The 20,141-nt window shown below is 42.6% G+C and overlaps 2 protein-coding genes across 3 annotated transcripts; one reads left to right on the plus strand and one right to left on the minus strand.

The window, feature by feature from the left end:
• Positions 1-792: 792 nt before the first annotated feature.
• On the plus strand, positions 793-2,539 carry mos (v-mos Moloney murine sarcoma viral oncogene homolog). The gene has a single exon (XM_076761526.1). It carries the CDS (start codon positions 834-836, stop codon positions 1,848-1,850), a length of 1,017 nt encoding a protein of 338 aa, XP_076617641.1. The 5' UTR covers positions 793-833; the 3' UTR covers positions 1,851-2,539.
• A 1,549-nt stretch (positions 2,540-4,088) lies between these two features.
• Positions 4,089-19,893, minus strand: steap2 (STEAP family member 2, metalloreductase). 2 transcript variants are annotated; one of them, XM_076761524.1, is made up of 7 exons: positions 19,771-19,893; positions 19,203-19,324; positions 17,480-17,933; positions 16,109-16,275; positions 8,131-8,658; positions 6,674-6,838; positions 4,089-6,110 (listed from the first exon to the last, which is right to left on the minus strand). In XM_076761524.1, the coding sequence occupies exons 3-7, from the start codon at positions 17,874-17,876 to the stop codon at positions 5,817-5,819; spliced, it is 1,551 nt and encodes a 516-aa protein (XP_076617639.1). In that variant the 5' UTR covers positions 17,877-17,933; positions 19,203-19,324; positions 19,771-19,893; the 3' UTR covers positions 4,089-5,816. The 2 variants fall into 2 exon arrangements, with proteins under 2 accessions (XP_076617639.1, XP_076617640.1); XM_076761525.1 differs by lacking the exon at positions 19,771-19,893 and having other exon boundaries at positions 19,203-19,340.
• Between the last annotated feature and the right edge of the window lie 248 nt (positions 19,894-20,141).

Here is a 20,141-nt window from a genome sequence, read left to right on the forward strand (position 1 = left end):
TCTCCCACTTAATCACCATATATGTTTGCTTGAAACCCCTATATTTTTGTGGAGGTTCTGGAAAATTCAGAATTTATGGCCATTTATATTTGGCCTCAAGCGCGGGTTTTCATTGCTCAGTCCTAAACAGAGACGCTGCAGATGATCTAAAAGCCTATTTTGAAGTTCTAAAGATCTGCCAAGGATGGCGACTTCATGAGTCACAAATAAGGCTGACAGCCAATGCAGCACAGTGTGCAGTCCTATGTTGTCGCAACACTTACACTGAAGTAGAATGTGATTATGTGCTTCTGCATGCTGAAAGAATGACTGAAAGAAGCAAATAGGCTCCGCGCCGTGTTACACGTTCTTCAGTGGAGCTCCCTCCCCCAGGCTCATGCTCAATCTAGTAAGTCAAATTTGTCTTTAAGCACTGCTGCACAAAACTGCTCAGCTGTTTAGCTGCTGATAGTTATCCCATGGCATGCTCACACGGAGTAGTTTCTTTCTGATATATATATTCATAAAATATTATTGTGCTTTACTACCACACAACACAAAAAGTGGTTCATTCCCCCGCCCTCCCCTCCTGTAGACAGCGTAAACTGTGTTTAACCATCGGGATGAACCCGTTAAACCCAAACAGAAAGCACTACATACTCCACAGCACTAAGTGGCGGTGCAGCTCTTTCTCTCTCCTTCTCTCTCTGTGTGTGTGTGTGTGTGTGTGTGTGTGTGTGTGTGTGTGTGTGTGTGTGTGCGCGCGCGCGCGCGGTTAAAAGTTTACTGACTGCGGACATGCTTTTCAGTCAGCAGCAGACTTCAGGTTGTACAGACAGCCTTCGCTCCGCACGATGCCGTCTCCGATCCCCGTGACTCGCCTGTTGCCCAAAGACATCTACCCCTCTCTGGACATCGGGACCTGCAGCAGTCCGCTGACCAAACATCCCTACGGCCCCACCTTGCAAGTCCCCGTACAACGGCTCCACGGAAAGGTCTCCAGTCGGCTCTGGTCCTCTGTGATCCACTGGAAGGAGCTGCGCTCCATGCAGCCTGTGGGCTCTGGAGGCTTCGGCTCCGTCTACAGGGCGGAATACCTCGGGGACACCGTCGCACTAAAGACAGTGAAGAAGTGCACCAAGAACAAGCTGGCGTCACGGCAAAGCTTCTGGGCCGAGCTGAACGCAGCACACCTGCGCCACAGAAACATCGTTCGTATCATCGCTGCCACTACTTGCGTACCGGCGGATTTTGAAGACGAAAGCAGCATCGGGATGATCCTGATGGAGTTCGTCGGGAGCAGAAATCTGCAGCAGATCATTTACGAATGTGCAGAGCCGCTGGGGGAGGACAGGTGGCTCAGGTATTCCAAAGACATTGTACACGGCTTGCAGTTCCTTCACTCCCACAACGTTGTGCATCTGGACATAAAACCAGCGAACGTGTTGGTGTCAAGTGAAGACGTCTGCAAAATTGCCGATTTCGGCTGTTCATTGACACTAGACCATGGATGTGAAGTGAGCGCGATCAGCCCCCATCTGAGTCACGTCGGCGGCACCTACACACACAGAGCCCCTGAGCTGCTGAAAGGCGAGGGGGTGTCCAGTAAAGCGGATATCTTCTCTTTCGGGATCACCTTTTGGCAGCTGATTACCAGAGAGCAGCCCTACACCGGCGACAGGCAGCACGTGCTCTACGCGGTCGTGGCGCACAACCTGCGTCCGTGTGTTCAGAAGTACCCGCTGTTCCGGTCGGAGCAAGGGCGGCTGTGCAGGACTCTGCTGAGCCGGTGCTGGAGCGGAGAGGGCCGCTGCAGACCCAGTGCCCAGGAACTGCTGCCTCACCTGGAGCAGCTGCGATCCCACACATGACTTTGTTTTATGGCGTTCGCTGCCACACACGTGGCCTACTGACAGCTGTGAGGTTCAGAACATGTAGGAACATTTTAGAAGGCGCTGTTCTGCGGCGTCGAAGCAGTGGATTACCCACTTTCTTATAGTCACGTTCATGAATTTGGAGAATATCCAGTTAAGTGCCTTGTTACCGACCTGCAACGATAGAAGGTGCCACACCAAATTTCACTTCCTACACTAACATAATGACGTACTTGTCAATTCGGCACTTGTAAACTCCACTACAAACCATTTATTGTAATAAAAACACCCCTTTGAAAATGTTTTCCATTGCTCGTTCTGCCTGGTTGATGCATTTTTGGTTGCGAAATAGTCTCTAGTAAAATGTATTTGAACAGTTTTTAGAGCGTGTTAGACATTTTAAAACCACATTCTAAATTCACTTATGTAGTTATACAATTCCCAACACAATATACATAAACCAATATATACACAATATATTTTTTAATAAATAAAAAAAATCTCAGTTTATTTAATGCTGCACCCTTAACACATCATCATTCACTAGACAACCTAAATCATCCACACTGAAGGTTCTGTGAGAGTTCTGACTTTATTTGAGCGATTTGTGAAAATGTCGAAATGTGTTGTGAAATGAGTTTTACTTGCCATGAGATTTAGGGTTTTCATTATTAAAAGTGTTTTTATACTATATATGAATATGACTCTCAGTTCTTCCTCATATTATGACAGGACACCAGTTTGTCACAGGACTAACATGTCCACAGTCACATTTACACCAATGCATTTTAGAGTTAACCTGACCTGCAGTCAGTCATTGACTGTAATTTATCTAAACAAATATCAGATCAGTTCGTAGATTCACACCATAAATGGATTATCTAAAAAATTTCAAGGTAGCACTCTGTGACCTTTGAATATCAAATCAGCCTTTCCATCATCTTTTGTGCAACACTGTGCAAAGTTATAGTAGTTTTGACACTATCAGTCTGTATATCATAAGAAGTGAAGCAGAAAGAGCAGAAAAGCCCATCTGTGACACTCGAATAGGTGGGAAAATCTGTAATTTGAGAAGTGAGCATTTTCAGCATTATGGTCTCATGTCTGGGTCACACTCATTGAGGTCACGAAGGTTAAAGAAGATGTTTCCCCCTCACATTTTGCTGTTATTCCTGTTTAAGTGAATTTCTGCAGTTTTCTCCATTTCAATCTTCTACATCACCTCCACCTTCCCATGCTGTCAAAGTCACACTCACCATATTTGGCTAATTAGTCCATGAATGCTGGTCTTTAATATCATTGCTATATTGTCATTTTATTGAACAAACCAACACCTCTCTATCACCACCATGACCTCCAGGATGCCCATGGACATTCAACTGAGAATTTCCTCCATCCAGCTGCAGGCTCTTCCCCACCACCACAGGAGTCTGGACTCTGTGGGATTCTGTCCTATCTGCTGTCTTATTCTAAGTCTTTATCTGTCGCTAACCTCAATAATTGTTCTATACTTATTCATCACTGTAGTTATGCCAAAGATGGTGAAATCCCTAAAATCCTAGTAATTGTGCAATGAGAAATGTTGTTAAATGTTTGGACCATATGCTCCATCCTTGCTTGTTGCCTTTTGAGGATGCCCCTTTCATACCCAATCATTATATTGTCAACTGTTCCCAATGAGCCTGTTTACCTGTGGAATGTTCCAAACAGGTGTTTTTTGGAGCATTCCACAGCTGTCCCAGTCTTTAGTTGATCCTGTCCCAAGTTGTTTCAAACATGTTGCTGCATCAAATTCAGAATAAGCAAATATTTACAAAGTTGATGAGTTTAAACATTAAATATATTATCTTTGTACTGTTTTCATTTGAATATATGTCAAAAAGGGTTAGCAAATTATCTATTTCTGTTATATTTATGTCTTACACAGCATTGCAACTTTTTTTGGTTTTGGGGGTTTTAGTTCACTTATAATCTTCCTGCTGTAGGAAACAGCAGCTTTTTGTTACATACATGATGACATCAGCCCAAAATTAAAAGTAATACTGCTGATGGAAGTGGTACACATACATCTAATTCACTGTAAAGATCTGGCATGGCATGTGTAATGTATAGAGTGACAAACTGATTTTGTTGTAATTCAGTGACCACTTCTCTAAATGCATCAGCTTGTGTAGTCAGCTAAGCTGCACTGCCTGCAGTCAATTACATTTCTGTCACAAATAAGACTGCTGGGAAGAGTTTGCAAAAACAGAAACTCTGTTGAATTCTCAATCTGAGCCATAAATCCCATTCATTAGAACATGACTGATGGACACAATATTCAATAGTACATAACAGACAGACAGAAAAACATAACAACACAGTGATATTGCAGAATCAGCAAATATCTTCAAACATGTCTTGACAGTTTGCAGTCACCAATAATAAGAACAATTCCAGAAACTGAAGATAATCATAGTAACTAGTAATACCCTCATAGAGAAATAATTTCTTCTGTTACTTATCGTTTGCCGATTCAACTTTATTTTGTTGTTAGCTGTCCTGAGCACTGAAAGCACTGCAAGCCAAGAAAATACATGCAAATGGACAAAACAGAAGCAACTTAAAGACATCTTCATCACTTTGAGAATGCATGCACAGCGTTTCGAAAACACTCTGCAAATAGAAAAATGTGCTGTAAAAACAGAAAGCACAACCAAACATAGAAATGCAATGCAAGAGGACAACAGAAAACTGTTTCCAGAGTGCTTATTCCCGGCAGACTTCTTTAAATAAGCCCCAGAATGACAACTACTGTCTTCTCTCTTCTAGTGTGGATCTGAATGGGATCATGACCACATTGGGACAACACAGGTGCAGCACTGTAACAAAAACATGGTTTAATCAGGGCCACCATAAATAACACTACTGAAAAGAAATTTCTATTGCATGAAATTGTCAACTGACAAGCAGAAATACTGTACTAAGTTAAGTACTACAGCAATTTACTGTGCACTTCCCTGAAGTTTGGAGACTCACAAGAGAGAGGAGCAGAAGCCCAGATGTCCTGTAATACCAAGTACTTCCCATAATGCAGCTCAGTAGCAAGCTCCAAACAAAAACACTAGATCCTACACTTCCCATAATGCAACTCAGTACTGCTTTTTCATTTGACCATCCCTGCCTGCTGTGAATGAATTTTCTATCACAGGCCTTCTGTACAGTTAGGAGCCCAAAGGTCTCAAGGTTGGACAACACAGAGACCTCAGACAGAGACACATTAACATCATATTTAGAGACCATTCTAGCAGATAACAGATAGGAAGTCTTTCCCTGTTCTAGCTACAGAGGTAACCAAGGTCTTATGGATAAACTGTACAGACACAGACCAGACCAATTCGAGGAGGAATGCTTGAGTGACACTTTGCTCTCCTTGACATCACTATGGCAACATCAGGGTTATGTTAGACTTTACACAGTTCCACTAGAGCCACAGAAGATATTATACAACTATTTTCACTGGCCAAGCAGAACTAGCGCCCACTGTACAATGACTGTCATGTGTAAAATTGGCAGGATTCCCCTTTGAAGTAATGAACAACACTGTCGGTGTCATGTCTGCCAGAATACAAGACCAGGAACACGGTATTGATGAAATATTAGCAAAGTACTTTGAGCATATGAGCAAGATACTGTCAAGGGAAGAATATTCAGTTTTACAATTTAGATGGTTAAACTGTAATGTAACAGTCATACAAGCTCAGTAGTAATAGTGAATAGTAACAGCTAATAATTACACAAGTACACAATTCACGTCAACAAAAACTGTTCAGTCACAAAGTAAGAATAATATGCCCTTCCAATGAGAATCACATGAATATATAGTGTTCAATATTATATAATAATATTGCTTCAATAAAACAGCTAAATATGGCAGTATGTCAAAATCTCGATAAAGGAGCAGACAGCTCTGTGCTGCAGCGATCACATGATGGTAACTCTCTCAGGTGAAACCTGGACAGCTGAGCCCACCGGCTCCAGGCGCTGGCACCAGTACTGATTGCTGTCCAGGCCCTGGCGAATCTGGTGCAGCTTGCGGGCCACACAGGGGAGCAGCATCAGCACCTTCGCTATTATAACACACACTGGCAGGGCCAGGGCCACCACGAAGCTGGGGGGCAGGTAGAAACGGTAGGCCTCCTCGTCAAAGGCTCGCTTCCAGCCAAACAGCAAGCCATGGAAGGTAGCGATGAGCAGGGCGATGTAGCCCAGAGTGGACTGGAGCAAAGACAGTAACACATGATGGTACATACAGTAACAACTCCTGTGATCATACAGCAAAGAGAGCAAAGCCAGCAAGGCAGTTCAGATGCACAACTCCATTTACAATGTCACATTCATATGTACCAAACTTCACTGTGAGGATAGTTCCATGCTAGTGTCCTAAAAATAACTAGAAGTTATTGTAGTTTGGCTGCTGATTTGGCCCATTCTCCAACACAGTCAATGGTTACAGGCAGCAGCAGCTCTGACACATAGCTCATGGAGGCAGTTAAAGTTTATAAAATCCTTAATGCCCAATTACTGCAATGTTCAACAAAAACTGTACTATTTTTTCTTTGAACCATAATAAAGTCAAATCTGAACAGATAGGTATTATACACATATAATGAGATTCTGTGTAACTTTCCTGGAATATCATTATCTAAAACATCCATAAATCCACACAGAAACAATGGAAAAAAGATGCTCTGTATAACCCCAGAGTCATCATGTTTTTAAGTTATCCTGAGTAGCAAATGAGTCCAGTGTTAGAAAACCCCTGGTTTATATGTGTGTACCTGTATGAAGCTGAACTCCCTCCAGTTGAGCGTGCTGCTGACAGAGGGGATGGAGGTGATTGCCAGCAGTGACAGGAGCCCGAGGCTCATGATCCCAAAGGAAACGTACATCTCCACCCTCCACACCTCCTCCTCATTCCATGCATTCTCCACATTAGCATGGATCTGTCAACATAGAGGATGCTCAGAACTGAATTCAGCACAATCATCATCTTTCAGTTTTTTCATATGCATGGTCAGATTAACCTGCAAAAGGGCCCTGGGACAAAGGCGAAGTGTTTAGGCCCTATTAACCAATGTTACCACGTGTAATGTGTACAGTTTTACACGAAAAATACCCGCCCCAGATTTGCTGTGTGGTAATTTAATTTAACACATTAATTCAGGTATCTGCAACATGTATAGTAAGTACAAAACAGAAATACTGGGGGTCTTAAAACTGAATTTTTATTCCCCCAAGACTAAGTCTAAGACTATTAACTGGACCCGCCTTAAGACCTTTTGTCATGTCAGTGCACTGTAGATTATGCTTCAGTAGTGTATATTCCCAAATAGATTTTCAATTAAATTAGCACAAACCTGCTCAGACAATTGCATGACCCCGTGTGGACATAACCAGAATTTATGACTGCAGAAATTTATGACAGCAGGCACTTTTTGACTTTCAGAAAAAACTTCCATTTCACTGCCTACACTAAAATCTGAGACTAGTATATTTATAAATTCATCCAGTCTGGACCTCTTGTCTATCAAACATATTAAAAGAATAGCTCAACAATTAGGGTTAATACGTTTATTTGCTTTACTTCTGAGAGGGAGATGTGAAGATGGATATGTCTATGCGTTCAATCCAGAGTGGACAAGGCTAGAGGAAGTAGTTAGCCTAGTTTAGAATGAGTACAAGAATACACCTACAGACATCACTAAATTTCAGGAATTGACATTATCATTAGCACCTTCTTCATCCTGAACACAAACAAAAAAAAAAAACAAAAAAGGGACAGTTATGTGCCAGAGATGTTTACTGACAAACTGCCATGCTTCTGTGTAGCATCTCAAGCTACTGTGTCAGTAGATGCAGTGGATGAGTACACGTTTTAGTTTAAGCCTCTTGGTTTTTGTACACCTAGCAACCTCACTGTGATGACAAGACTCCAGCAAGCTGTGTCCAGTTGAACTTAAGAGGTTTTGTGTAGTTTGGATGCTGGACTTTCCTCCGTCCACCATTCTTAATGCTAAGCTCGCCTAAATGCTCTGTACTTACATTATGGACAAAAGATTGATACTGATCTTGTATCATTATAAATGTCATCTTTCTTTGAGCAACTGATGATAGTACACAAAATGCTGACAAATTAATTTAATGTTGGTGGAAAATGTCAGCATTGTGGTGGGTGGAAGGTTAAATTTATGAGTGTCAGTGTGGAAATGTTGTCAGAGCCCTCCACCCCACTGACCTGCTGGTAGGCGGTGTTCAGCAGCAGGTACCTCTCAGACCTTCTCATGGGCAGACACAGGCTGTAGAGAACATGTACAGCAGCCAGGAAGAAGCTGAGGAGGCCCAGCTGTTTCCGGCTCTGCAGCCAGCCCTCCAGCCAGTGTGGGAAATGCCTGTACTTGGTACCATAGTAGAGCTGATGGGCAGCTGCTAGCTGGCCTGCCAGGTACACCAGGGCCAAGAGAGTGATGGCAACAGTGGGCAGTGTTCGGTTCACCATCTCTATGGGAATCTTGTAGAAGTCACTCTGCTTGTATTTCACATATGGGTGGATGATATCTCGTACAAAAGAGTAGGCAAAAAAGAAGATGGAGAGGGCCACGGCAGCAAGGACAGGGCCCTTCCAGCCAGGAAATAACTGTATGGGCATGTTCTCAATGTCCCGCGAAGAAGACAGGGTGCCCATATCCACCGGCTCGAAGTTGAGATGGCGGGCTAGTTCCATAATCTGCTGTCTAGCCTCCACTGAGTCACTGCAAATGAACACCTGCACAGAGCCAGGATTAAAGAGAGAATAAGTTGGTTAGAGGTCCAGTGAAGACAACCAGGAAGGATGGACCAAAGAGGGGAGGACATATGACATACAATATATGACATATTCCTCTGATCCAGAGCTCCATTGTTGTCCAAAGACAGCCACACTGTTGTACTGTAGAACATCTTCCTTCCTTACCATGAACATACACTGTAGTTTATTTTGACTGAATGTCATATACATCATCCTATGTGGATTAATCTGCAACTAAAAATAGTCCCCAACAAATGCAGTATTTTGTCCTGTTTTAGTAACATTTGCTAAAACTACAGTGACAAGTTTTAGGACATTATTGAGCCTTTTTAAAAAAAAAATTTAAACTACATATTTATGAGGTGTTTTACATCTTCACAAGGGCGAGGGCTGCATATAGACAGTAGGGACATGTCCCCTCCAATATTTTGGGAGGACATAGTTGTCACTGTGTCACAGTCCAGCTTAGCACTCACCTGTGCTGCAGCTCTTCAGTCACGCCCCATACCTGCCTATCTGCACACCTAGTCAATTAGAGTCATCAGGAGGGTATTTAAGCCACGCTGTCTTTCTTCCCAGTTGGCAGATTGTCTTTGCATTTATTGTTTATTGTTTATTGTTTATTGTTTAAAAGAATCCCCATTAGCTGTCACCAAGGTGGGACTAGCTAGTCTTCCTGGGGTCCACACAGAAAGACAGACACAAAACAAAACAACAATACACAAGATACGAATCATAATACACTAAACAATGATAATCTACAAGCATTGAAACATTATTAGACATCATTATAAACATCATCAACAGTTAATCAGAAAAGTTCATGGATACTGCAGTCCTTCCTACATTCATACAGTAGGTATGTCCATTCCTTGCTCACAAATTTAAATAATGCATCCTCAGATGTAACTTGAAAGATACTTTACTATTCAATTTACGTATATACAATGGGCAATTATTCCAGTGATTGATGGCACGGTAAATAACTGTTTTCTTTAAAGCATTTGATTTTGGATGTGGTAACATCATCCTGCCATCATTGGCTAACCTAGTACAATGAGAGTGAACCTGACGACATCTGACAATTTGGTTATATAAGAGAACAGATTGAGCCTGTCCTCTACCGTTAACATGAGAGTTGACGGTGCATACTGATAGTATTTGTTCCCATGGGACAATGTAATATTAACCTGGCAGCTCTGTTCTGTTCTCTCACAATATGTGTAGAGACATAAGAAAAACATTTCCTCACCATGGAGATACCACAACCCATCTTCTTCACTATGATATCAATGTGTTCTGCCCATGAAAGCTGACTGTCAATTATTGTGCCCAGTAATTTTACTTTATTTACCTGTTCTATAGGTTCCCCAGACAATTTCAAACTCATCTTTGGTATAGAGATGTTCAGTACCAACTTATTTTGTTTTATTCAATCAAAAACCATATTTAACTCAGCTGATAAAACATTGTCCAGTTCACTGACAGTTTTTGCAGCATAATACAATATGGAATCATCAGCATACATTTGTACGGTTGCTTTACACAAGACTGATGGTAAATCATTTGTGAATATGGCATATAAGAGTGGTCCCAAGCAGCACCCTTGCGGGACCCTGCAGTCCAAGGCCTTAGAATGAGACCAGCTGCCATTGTAATAAACCCATTGGGTCCTACTTGTGAGATAACTCTTCATGAATAGAATGGCGGTTGGACTAAACCCATAACATTCTAATTTGTTAATGAGCAGATCATGATCTATGACATTGAATGCCGCACTAAAATCAAGCAATACTGCACCCGTCATCTTTGAGTTATCCATTTCCTTGAGCCAGTCATCTGTCATTACTGTAAGGGCAGAACAAGTGGAATGGTTTTGTCTGTAAGCATGTTGAAAACCTGTATTTAAGCTATTACAGTCAAAGTATTCCTGTATTTGTGAGTGGACTATTCTCTCCATCAGTTTACTAAGAACTGGGAGAATAGTGATAGGTCTACTGTTCTTTCCAGTGAGTGCTAGTCTGCCATCTTTAGGTAGGGGAATAATTTTATCCTCTTTCCAGACAGTGGGATAAACACCTTTCATTAAGCATGTATTGAATATGTGACATATGGGACCATAAACATAGTCAGCTGCCAGACCAACTACTTTACTACAATCCTTATCTAACATCACATTATTATTTTATGTGCCTAAGATAATCAGAATCAGTGTTGTCCATATTCTGCCTGAGTGCATAGACCTTATTGATGAAGAAGTCATTAAAATAATTCGCTATATCAGATGGTTTGGTCAGAAACCTGCCCTCTGATTCCACAAAGGAAGCACCGCCAGTTGTCCTTCTCCCTATTATTTCATTTAGGGTTTTCCAGAGCTCTTTACCATCTTGCTTTACAGCATTTATTCATTGCATGTAATATTCTTTTTTCATTGATCTATTCAGTTTTGTAACCTGGTTTCTCAGTTGACAGTACTTTAATCTGTCCTCCACTAATCCAGACTTCACTAATGTAGATTTGGCTTAAACTCTTTCCTTCATGAGCCTCTTTAGAGTTTCATTCAGCCATGGAACTGTTCTCGCTTTTACAATGCACTTTCTCATAGGGGAATGTTTGTCAACAATCTTCATAAAACTTTCCATAAAGATATTTAAGGAGACCTCAGGCTCCTCAGCAGCATACACACCAGTCCAATCAATATCACCAACATCTGCCAAAAAACGTTCAGGAATAAATTTACATCCTTTTATGTACTATATTGACCTTACATTTAGGAATTTTAGTTTTCCTGGTGATAGCTATAACATTATGGTCACTGAAACCCACAGATCGAGAAACTGGTTTAGTGCAGCATTCAGGAATATTTGTGTAAATATGGTCTATGCAAGTGGCAGAAGTATGGCCAGCTCTGTTGGTGAGACGGATTACAAGCATCCATTGGTGATACTATCTTTTGTTTCATTGGACATTGATTTGCAAACCAGTCTATGTTCATATCACTAAGTAAAAAAATATCACCATTCACATCTGTAACTCTGTCGACTAACACACATAAATCATTCAGGTATTTCACATCAGTCCTGGGAGGTCTATAGCAGCAACCAATCAGCACATCATGCCAGACTCTCCAGGGTTCTTTTCCAGACTGATCTCCAGTGTCCGACCTCGCCTGTTCCTGACTACTCCTTCTGTCCTAGCCCTGTGTCTGCGGGTGTGCAGATCTTACCGCCTCGGTGGTATTCCTCCTCCGAGAGTGGTCTACACCACGCCAAAATCTGTCCGTGATTTCCGCGTTCGATACGCTCTCCTCACACTAACTCCCTCTGAGCCGGCTCTCTGCTCAGTACAGCACATTGTTGCTCTGGTTGTCCGATTCCCCGTATTCCCTGTAAATCGGCCGGCACTGCAATCGGGTCCTCCACTAGCCCGTTACACACTGCCAGTATGTGAGTGAATGCATTATGTTTGCAGTGAAGTCAGGAGCCATGTTGATTGAAAATGAAAAGCTGTTAACTAGCCAATATCACCAGCCTTTCCACTGTGGAAAATAACATCAACTGATGATAGTTAACCATGTTAGATTGAGTTAACTCGCAAGCTAACCCTGACTTCTGTCATCTGTGTACTAGCAGTCAGGTTGCCCATAAAATGGCACCATTAACGGATTATTTTGTATACAGAAAACACAGCAGCAAGCAAGAGAAGAAGAGCAGGCTGATGAGGAAACAGGTGCAGATTCAGGGTTCCAGATGAGGTACTAACTATGAATTATAGTTTGGGGATGAGAGCCACAGATAAACTATGGTGAAGACTCTATCATTTTGTAATGTTATATTGCATCATTAAAAAAAGAGCCACAGACAGAGTTTTTCTTCCACCTTCCTACCTTTTTAATCCTCTCCCCCACCACACCCTCAGATTTATCTTGTGCTCCTCTGTGGGCTCAGGCCTCCCAGAGCTTTGTATTTGGCTTCACATGTTCGTGACATTAGCAGGTATATTTGGTTTTCTTTTCCTTGCTGAATCTGAAATGAATAATCTTTTCTGCCATAACATTCCTGATATCAGGAGTTCTTCATGAAACTTCCCACTACCATATATGCCTTTCACTTTAGTTTTAAGAAGCCATGACTGAAATTGGGACCGGTAGTTTTATAATCCAAACCACTGATAAAGACATCTGACTAGCTGGGGATTATTTCAGGATTTATTCTGCAGCCAGGATCCTGACTGTTGTGAGTGTCCCTTATATGAATTAGCTCTCTCTGGATGTGAGGGCTCCCATGGATTTTTTATAATTCATACCTAAATTAGAACAGAAGTAATGTGTCAAAGAGCAAACAAGGCAGTCACATACACTGTCACATACAATACATTGGCTGCCATCTCCGAATACAAGAGAAAACACAGATCCTAACAAATCACAATGTCTTGTAGTGAGCTTTGAAAAGGACTCAGGCTGTCCCACTTCTTTCCAATGCATACTGACTTTTTCAACTTTTATTGAAACAAAATGCATTAAACCTGAACAGAATGCTCTGTGGTAATGACAGCAACAGTGGTGGTGTGAATTTTCATTCTTTACTTTTGGAATAGAAGTTTTACAAAAATCTATACTACATTTCCTAGCTTGTTTTGGAGCTTTCAACTCCAAGTTGTAGGGCTTCCTCAGGGGATGGTTTGCTTAGTTGTCATGGAGGTGGCTCAGGCATCATCACATGACCAAAGTATGGAACTTGCCGGGCATGTTCCTCTCCAGCGTTCGCTCACTGGGCAACAAAATGGATGAACTACAACTACTGGTAGGAAAATCCAGAGACTTCTCCTCATCTGCTGCACTGTGTTTCATGGAGACGTGGCTGTGTGAAACTATTCCCGACGCTGCAATACATCTGCCAGGATTCCAACTTTTCTGGGCAGACCATGACACTAAGCTCTACGGCAAAGCGAAAGGTGGTGGAATATGTTTTTATATCAACATTGGCTGGTGTGATGATGTCACAACTATCCAGCAACACTGCTCCTCCCACCTGGAATCATTCTTCATTAACTGTAAACCCTTCTACTCCCCATGTGAGTTTGCTTCATTCATTGTGGTTAGTGTTTACATCCCACCTCATGCCAATACACAGGAGGCACAAAGGTGTGGAGCACACAAACTCGGACTCTTGAATTATTATTCTGAGTGATTTTACCAAGGCTAAACTCTAATCTCTGCCATCATATGTCAGATTCTGTGTGGATGTCTGCATACCATAACGTACCAGGGTATAATACAGCAATGACAAACTCTGGTTTACAGCTGGGCTCAAAGGCTGAGGAGGGAAAAGGAGGTAGCATTTAGGGGCGAACACAGAGACAGCTTCAAAGCAATGAAGTACACATTCAGCAAGGCATTGAGGGAGGCCAAACAGCAGTACTCTGTAAAGTTACAGTGGCAGTTTTCTGCCAATAACTCTGCCTCTGTTTGGAGGGGGCTTAGGCAACTCACCAGTTTTAAGCCTAAAACTCCCAATACTATCACCAACGACTCTCACCTAGCCAACTGCCTAAATGACTTTTGCTGCCTTTTTGACAGGAAATGGGATCTCCCCACCACCACCCCGTCCTGCCCTACCACCACCCTGGCATGGTCCTCCACTGTCCACTTCCCCACAAGCCCGCCCCCCCCATTATTTCCACCACCACCTGCTCTCTCTCCATACTTGAGAGAGATGTGAACGGGCTCTTCAAAAGACAGAACCCCCGCAAGGCAGCAGGGCCAGTATGGATGGCTAACAACATCTTTAACACCTCACTAGAGACATGTCATGTATCAGCCTGTTTCAAGGCCTCAACCATCATCCCTGTGCCCCAAAAAGCAAAGATCGCAGGCCTTAATTTCTACAGACCCATAGCTTTGACCTCTGTAGCCATGAAATCGTTTGAGCGCCTTGTGCTGTCTCACCTTAAATCCATCACCTACCCGCAGCTGGATCCCCTGCAATTTGTCTACAGAGCCAACAGGTCTATGGATGACACAGTCAATATGGCTCTGCATCACATCCTCCAGCACCTGGACGCTGCGGGCACCTTTGCCAGGATACTCTTTGTGGACTTCAGTTCTGCCTTTAATACCATCATATCGGCTAGGTTGCAGGACAGACTTACCCAGCTGAATGTGCCTGACTCAACCTGCAGGTGGATCATCGACTTCTTGTCTGACAGGAAGCAGCATGTGAAGCTGGGCAAGCATGTCTCAGGCAGCCGCACCATCAACACTGATGCTCCACAAGGCTGTGTCCTGTCCCCTCTGCTCTTTTCCCTGTACACCAATTATTGCACCTCCAGTCACCAGCCTGTCAGGCTCCTGAAGTTTGCTGATGACACCACCCTCATCGGTCTCATCTCGGATGGAGACGAGTCTGCGTACAGGAGTGAAACTGACAGGCTGGTACACTGGTGCGAGGAAAACAATCTGGCCCTGAACACAGCAAAAACTGTGGAGATGGTTGTGGATTACAGGAAAACTCCAGCACCACTAGCCCTCATCACGCTTCATGGTTCCCCAGTGGACACTGTGGAATCATTTCGATTCATGGGCACAGTCATCTCCCATGACCTCAAGTGGGAATCTAACATCAGCTCTCTTATCAAGAAAGCTCACTAGAGGATCTACTTCCGACAGCAACTGAGGAAATGTGACCTGCCTATGCTAATGCTGGTTCATTTCTATTCGGCCATCATTGACTCCATCCTCACTTTCTCCATCTCAGTCTGGTACCCAGCCACCACAGCTAGGGACAAGGGAAGACTGCAGCGCATCATCCACACTGCTGAGAGGGTGATTGGCTGCAATCTGCCCTCTCTGCACAGCATACACTCCTCCAGGACCCTGAGGAGAAAATTTTCAGCTAACCCCTCCCACCCCACCCCGGACACAGTCTTTGCCAGACACTCCCCTCCAGTAGAAAGCTGTGGTCCATCAGGATCAGGACCACACGGCACAAGAACAGTTTCTTTCCCTGCGCAGTCAGTCTCCTGAACAGGACATGACTCACACTGGACCTCCTCCCCAATCTCACACACACACACACACACACACACACACACACACACACACACTATTTATCCTGATATTATTTATTCATTATGATATTTATTATAGGTTCCCTGTAAGACTAGCCATCATTTTACTAAGTCAAATTCCTTGTTTTTCTTGTGGGAACTTGGTGATAATAAACCTGATTCTGATTCTGAGATCATCTTTGAACAGAGACACCCCCCATATTCAACTAGCTGTGATCATGTTACTGAAGGTCCATACTGAAGTGACTTTACGATAACTAGGCCACCCCATTCTATTGTTGAAGGCTATGAAAAGCCATTGAAATCCACAACAAAAGGCTTTTTCTTTTTTTTTCAAAGAATAGAATATGCTTAATTGTACCTGTGTGCTGGCATCTTTCGGGCAGCTCTGCTGCATGGCCCAGGCTGAGATGACATTGAAGCCTTTGACCACGATGGAGTCTGGCAGCAGTGAAGCCAGATATTCCGCATTAGACTCTGGATACTGGTTCACCTTCCTGTTGTTACTCACATCCACCAGGATCTTGCCTGTAATACAAAAAGACAAACACACATGACTTGCGTAGTTAAAGATATTAATTATATACTAAACTTGGGTTGTTAGCTACAACTACAGCAGCAAAATAGGCCTCTCTAGACTATTTGGTGATGATTTTACATCATTGCACATGTATTAGTTGTTTCAGTCACTTTAGTAATAATAATAATAATAATAATAATAATAATAATAATAATAATAATAATAATAATGTATGCTAAAATGTTGGACAAGTTCAGAATTTTTTAACTGTATTCTAACACAACACTCCCTACATTCATACATAATCATTCCCCCCGTCAACAGTGCCAGTGAAGAAAGCCTTTTGTAATGTATTTTAAATTAAGCTTAAGCTAATATCAGTCAGACAGATCAAGTGGGTATCCTCCAAATGTAGCCTTTTTGTGTTCCTCCTCCCTCTTTTTGTTACTATCCCTCCACTGCAGCACAGCAACAAAACACAGTCTGGGGAAACATAAACTAAAACCGTGGTATTAGCTTTGAATGAGTTCTCTGACTGAGACTGCTGAAGTCTCACATTATCTTCAGCGGATGTTTTGAATGAGGACTGTGGATTTTATCTTTCATTTCTTATAGTAGAATCAGTGCGGCGGTGGCGCAGTCGTCCACCGAACAGGATGTCGGTGGTTCAATCCCTGGTCTCAACAGTCCACATTCCTAAGTATCCTTGGGCAAGACACTGAACCCCACAACTGCCCCCGATGCTGTGCCATCGGTGTGTGAATTCATATGTACGTTGCTTTGGATAAAAGTGTCTGATTGTAATTGTAATTGAATCGTACTGAAAATGGATTACTTCAAACCAGTATGAACAGGATGAATGATTGCAGAGACCAAAAAATATTTCAACGTATATGTGGCATGTGAGTATTGTATTAAGACAGATAAATTCTATTTTATTACTATATATTGTGTATTATTATATATATTAGATATATATTATATTAAATACTTTAATATAGAACATCATAGTGTAGGCAATGCTTCAGAGTTGTCATGGAGCTTACTTAGCCAGTTAAGACTACATTTTTCCTCCTTCTTTTATGATCCTACCTGCTTTCCTTCAGTCAGCCACCGTGTTGTGTGCAATGTCAAGATCAGCTTGAAGAAATTTAAGAAAGTCCTCTACCGTTAAATTTACGGTTAGTGTTCTCATTATGTGTTGTTCTCTACCTTCTAGTAGATGCTTGAGGTCCCACAGGACAGAGTAATGCTCACGGCGGATTGCCAGGAACACAATGCTGGCTTTTCCCACAGCGTCTTCATGGTGTGTCACGTCCACCACATGGGGAAATGAATGGGCTGCCAGTTTGGGATGGCGGCTGCCCACCACTACATGAAAGCCACAGCGGAGCAGGCGTATGGTCAGGCACTTGGAGAAATCACCAGAGCCCAGGATGGCCACTGTGGCCTGGGCAGGCAGACAGGGGGTCCCTGTGTCTCCAACTCCAACTCCATTTTTCATGCTGCTGGGCAGGAAACAGGTCTGGGCATGGTGGAGATGGTGGGAGGAGGAGGCTTTGAGGAACACAGGGCTCCTGCTGCCACCCATCATAGAGATGGAGTCCATCCTTCGTCTCTGTCACTTCCTCTTCTGTGGTTTTGTCTTAGGATGATTTCAGTGGGCCTAGGAGAGGCAGAGGAAAGGAAAAGAGGGATCGAATCATGCACAATTAACTGAGAGGTTTTTCTCGAAAATGTATTTTTGGAGTGCGACACATGATCACAGGCAGAATGGGTACCTTGGGCTGTTTTCCCATGATGGGAATGATGACATGAAACACCACAGCAAACAATAGCATTACACTTGAGCGTTACACACACTAAGAGTTCATGCCTTTCATTTAAATTACACTTTAAATTGACAGTTCGATCTTGACCTTGGAACAAGCAGTGATGTCACCACAAGATCCACTCAGTAGATGTTCTGGAGATTCAACAAGTATTTTTGAAAGTAAAAATATTGGTACAACTTTCTCATGAGTCACTGCTCATAAAGGGGTTATGAGTTGGAACTAATGGTTTATTTATGTGTAATAACTCATTTACTAATGCTTTATAGATCAAAGTGTTCTTGTTGCCAGGTTTTGGTTGGTCCTGCTGATCTGTAGTTCATCAGTAATACTCCTCCAATGGATCATTTGACCACATAACTCCTGGAAAAGTGCTGTAGGACATGTGGACCAAAGTTAATTTATTAACAACTATTTAACACTTACAGCTGCAGACTTGGATTATTATAAGAACTATTTTATCTGACTTACTAACACTTATTATTATAGAGGACTTATACATATATATAGAGAATCACCTATTAACCATTAAAAAAGCCAAGTTATGACATAAGCTCTTTATAAAGAGGGAGTTGGTCTCAAAGCCAAATGCTAATTTGAAACCTTATCGGTTACAAAAACCCGTAAGGCTTGCGTGCACAACACCGGAAATGCCTTTCGTGAACATTGCAATGTCACTTTGACATGGGCTACTTGATTTATCCTTGTAGTTACTTAGTTAATTAGTTAATGCATGTGTACGTCCGTGCGTGCGTGTGTGCGCGCGGGGGTGGAGGGTGGGGGCCGTCCTACGATAGCTGTCCATTATCTGCTGCAGCAGCTCGGTAGAAGCCGATCAGAGGACATCTCTTCACCGGGAGAAACTGCGTCTTCTCATGACCTTCTGTCTGCAGAGACGATGATCTTGTGAAGGACGCGGCCGTATGTGTTCATGCAGCCTGTGTGCACCTGTAGCGCTGCAGCACGGCTGCTGATGCTCCTCCATGGAGTCGTACAGCATCGGTTACACAGAAAGCTGATGACAACACGCCCACACATTTACCGATTCAGAGATGACCGAGTGACTACACACAACTTTGTGAGTGCGATGGTATGTTACCCACCTGTCATCGAGCTTCACAGGGATAATGATGTTGATGCAGAGGCTCAGACCAGCTGTTAGCTGCCCATCTTGCTCCGGTTGCTGTTCAACCTCCGCAATCTGAACACATGCAGCATTCAAGTCCTGTAGAAAAGATTGGCGATACTAGCTTTGTCTGACTGCGAATAACGTGTCCCTAGTTTTAGCTTGGTCGGTGTATTTTGTTTTGCTTTTAGTGGATCAACTGTATTACGAAAGCATAACAACGACAACGTACAGGCAAAGAAAATGCATAAAAACTATACAGTAAATAATCGAATGAGCAATAACCCATAAGATGCCCTACAATAAACATAAATAAATAAAATCAAATTTAAAGAACATTTGCCTGACGAAACAAAAAAGGACAAAAAAGATTTTTAAAATGGAAATGGAGATTATTCAATAGAAATCACTGGAATGGGTCTGACTCTGTGACGTGTTGTATAGACAAAAAGAACTGCGTCTGAGAAAATCCCGCATCAACAGCAACTGTAGAGACACAGGACATTCTCGGGGTTTCTCTAGCATACATGCCTTCAACATCTTACCGAAAGTCCCGAAACAAAGAGAACGTAAAGCCACCGGAAGTCCAAAAGTCCAAAATAAAATACTCGCGATACTTCCAAACGATAAAGTCCAACATTTCCTTTAGGATGGCGTCTTGCCTTAACACGAAACCCAATATACTAATGCGCACAATTTTAAATGAACATACCGACGACATATCAACAACACTTCAGGACCATGGGCAACATGATAGCGGAAATGCTAACACACATCCTTCAAAATAAGTCTGTGCTCCGATCCATACAAGAGCCATTGAACAGGATATGTGATTGCGATGTGCCCTGTTCACGATATAGCACAAAACCATTGTACAACGACATTTACATAAAGTTAATACATTTACTTTATACAT

The sequence above is a fragment of the Chaetodon auriga genome, chromosome 21 (assembly GCF_051107435.1).
Source record: "Chaetodon auriga isolate fChaAug3 chromosome 21, fChaAug3.hap1, whole genome shotgun sequence".
NCBI classification, from domain to species: domain Eukaryota; kingdom Metazoa; phylum Chordata; class Actinopteri; order Chaetodontiformes; family Chaetodontidae; genus Chaetodon; species Chaetodon auriga.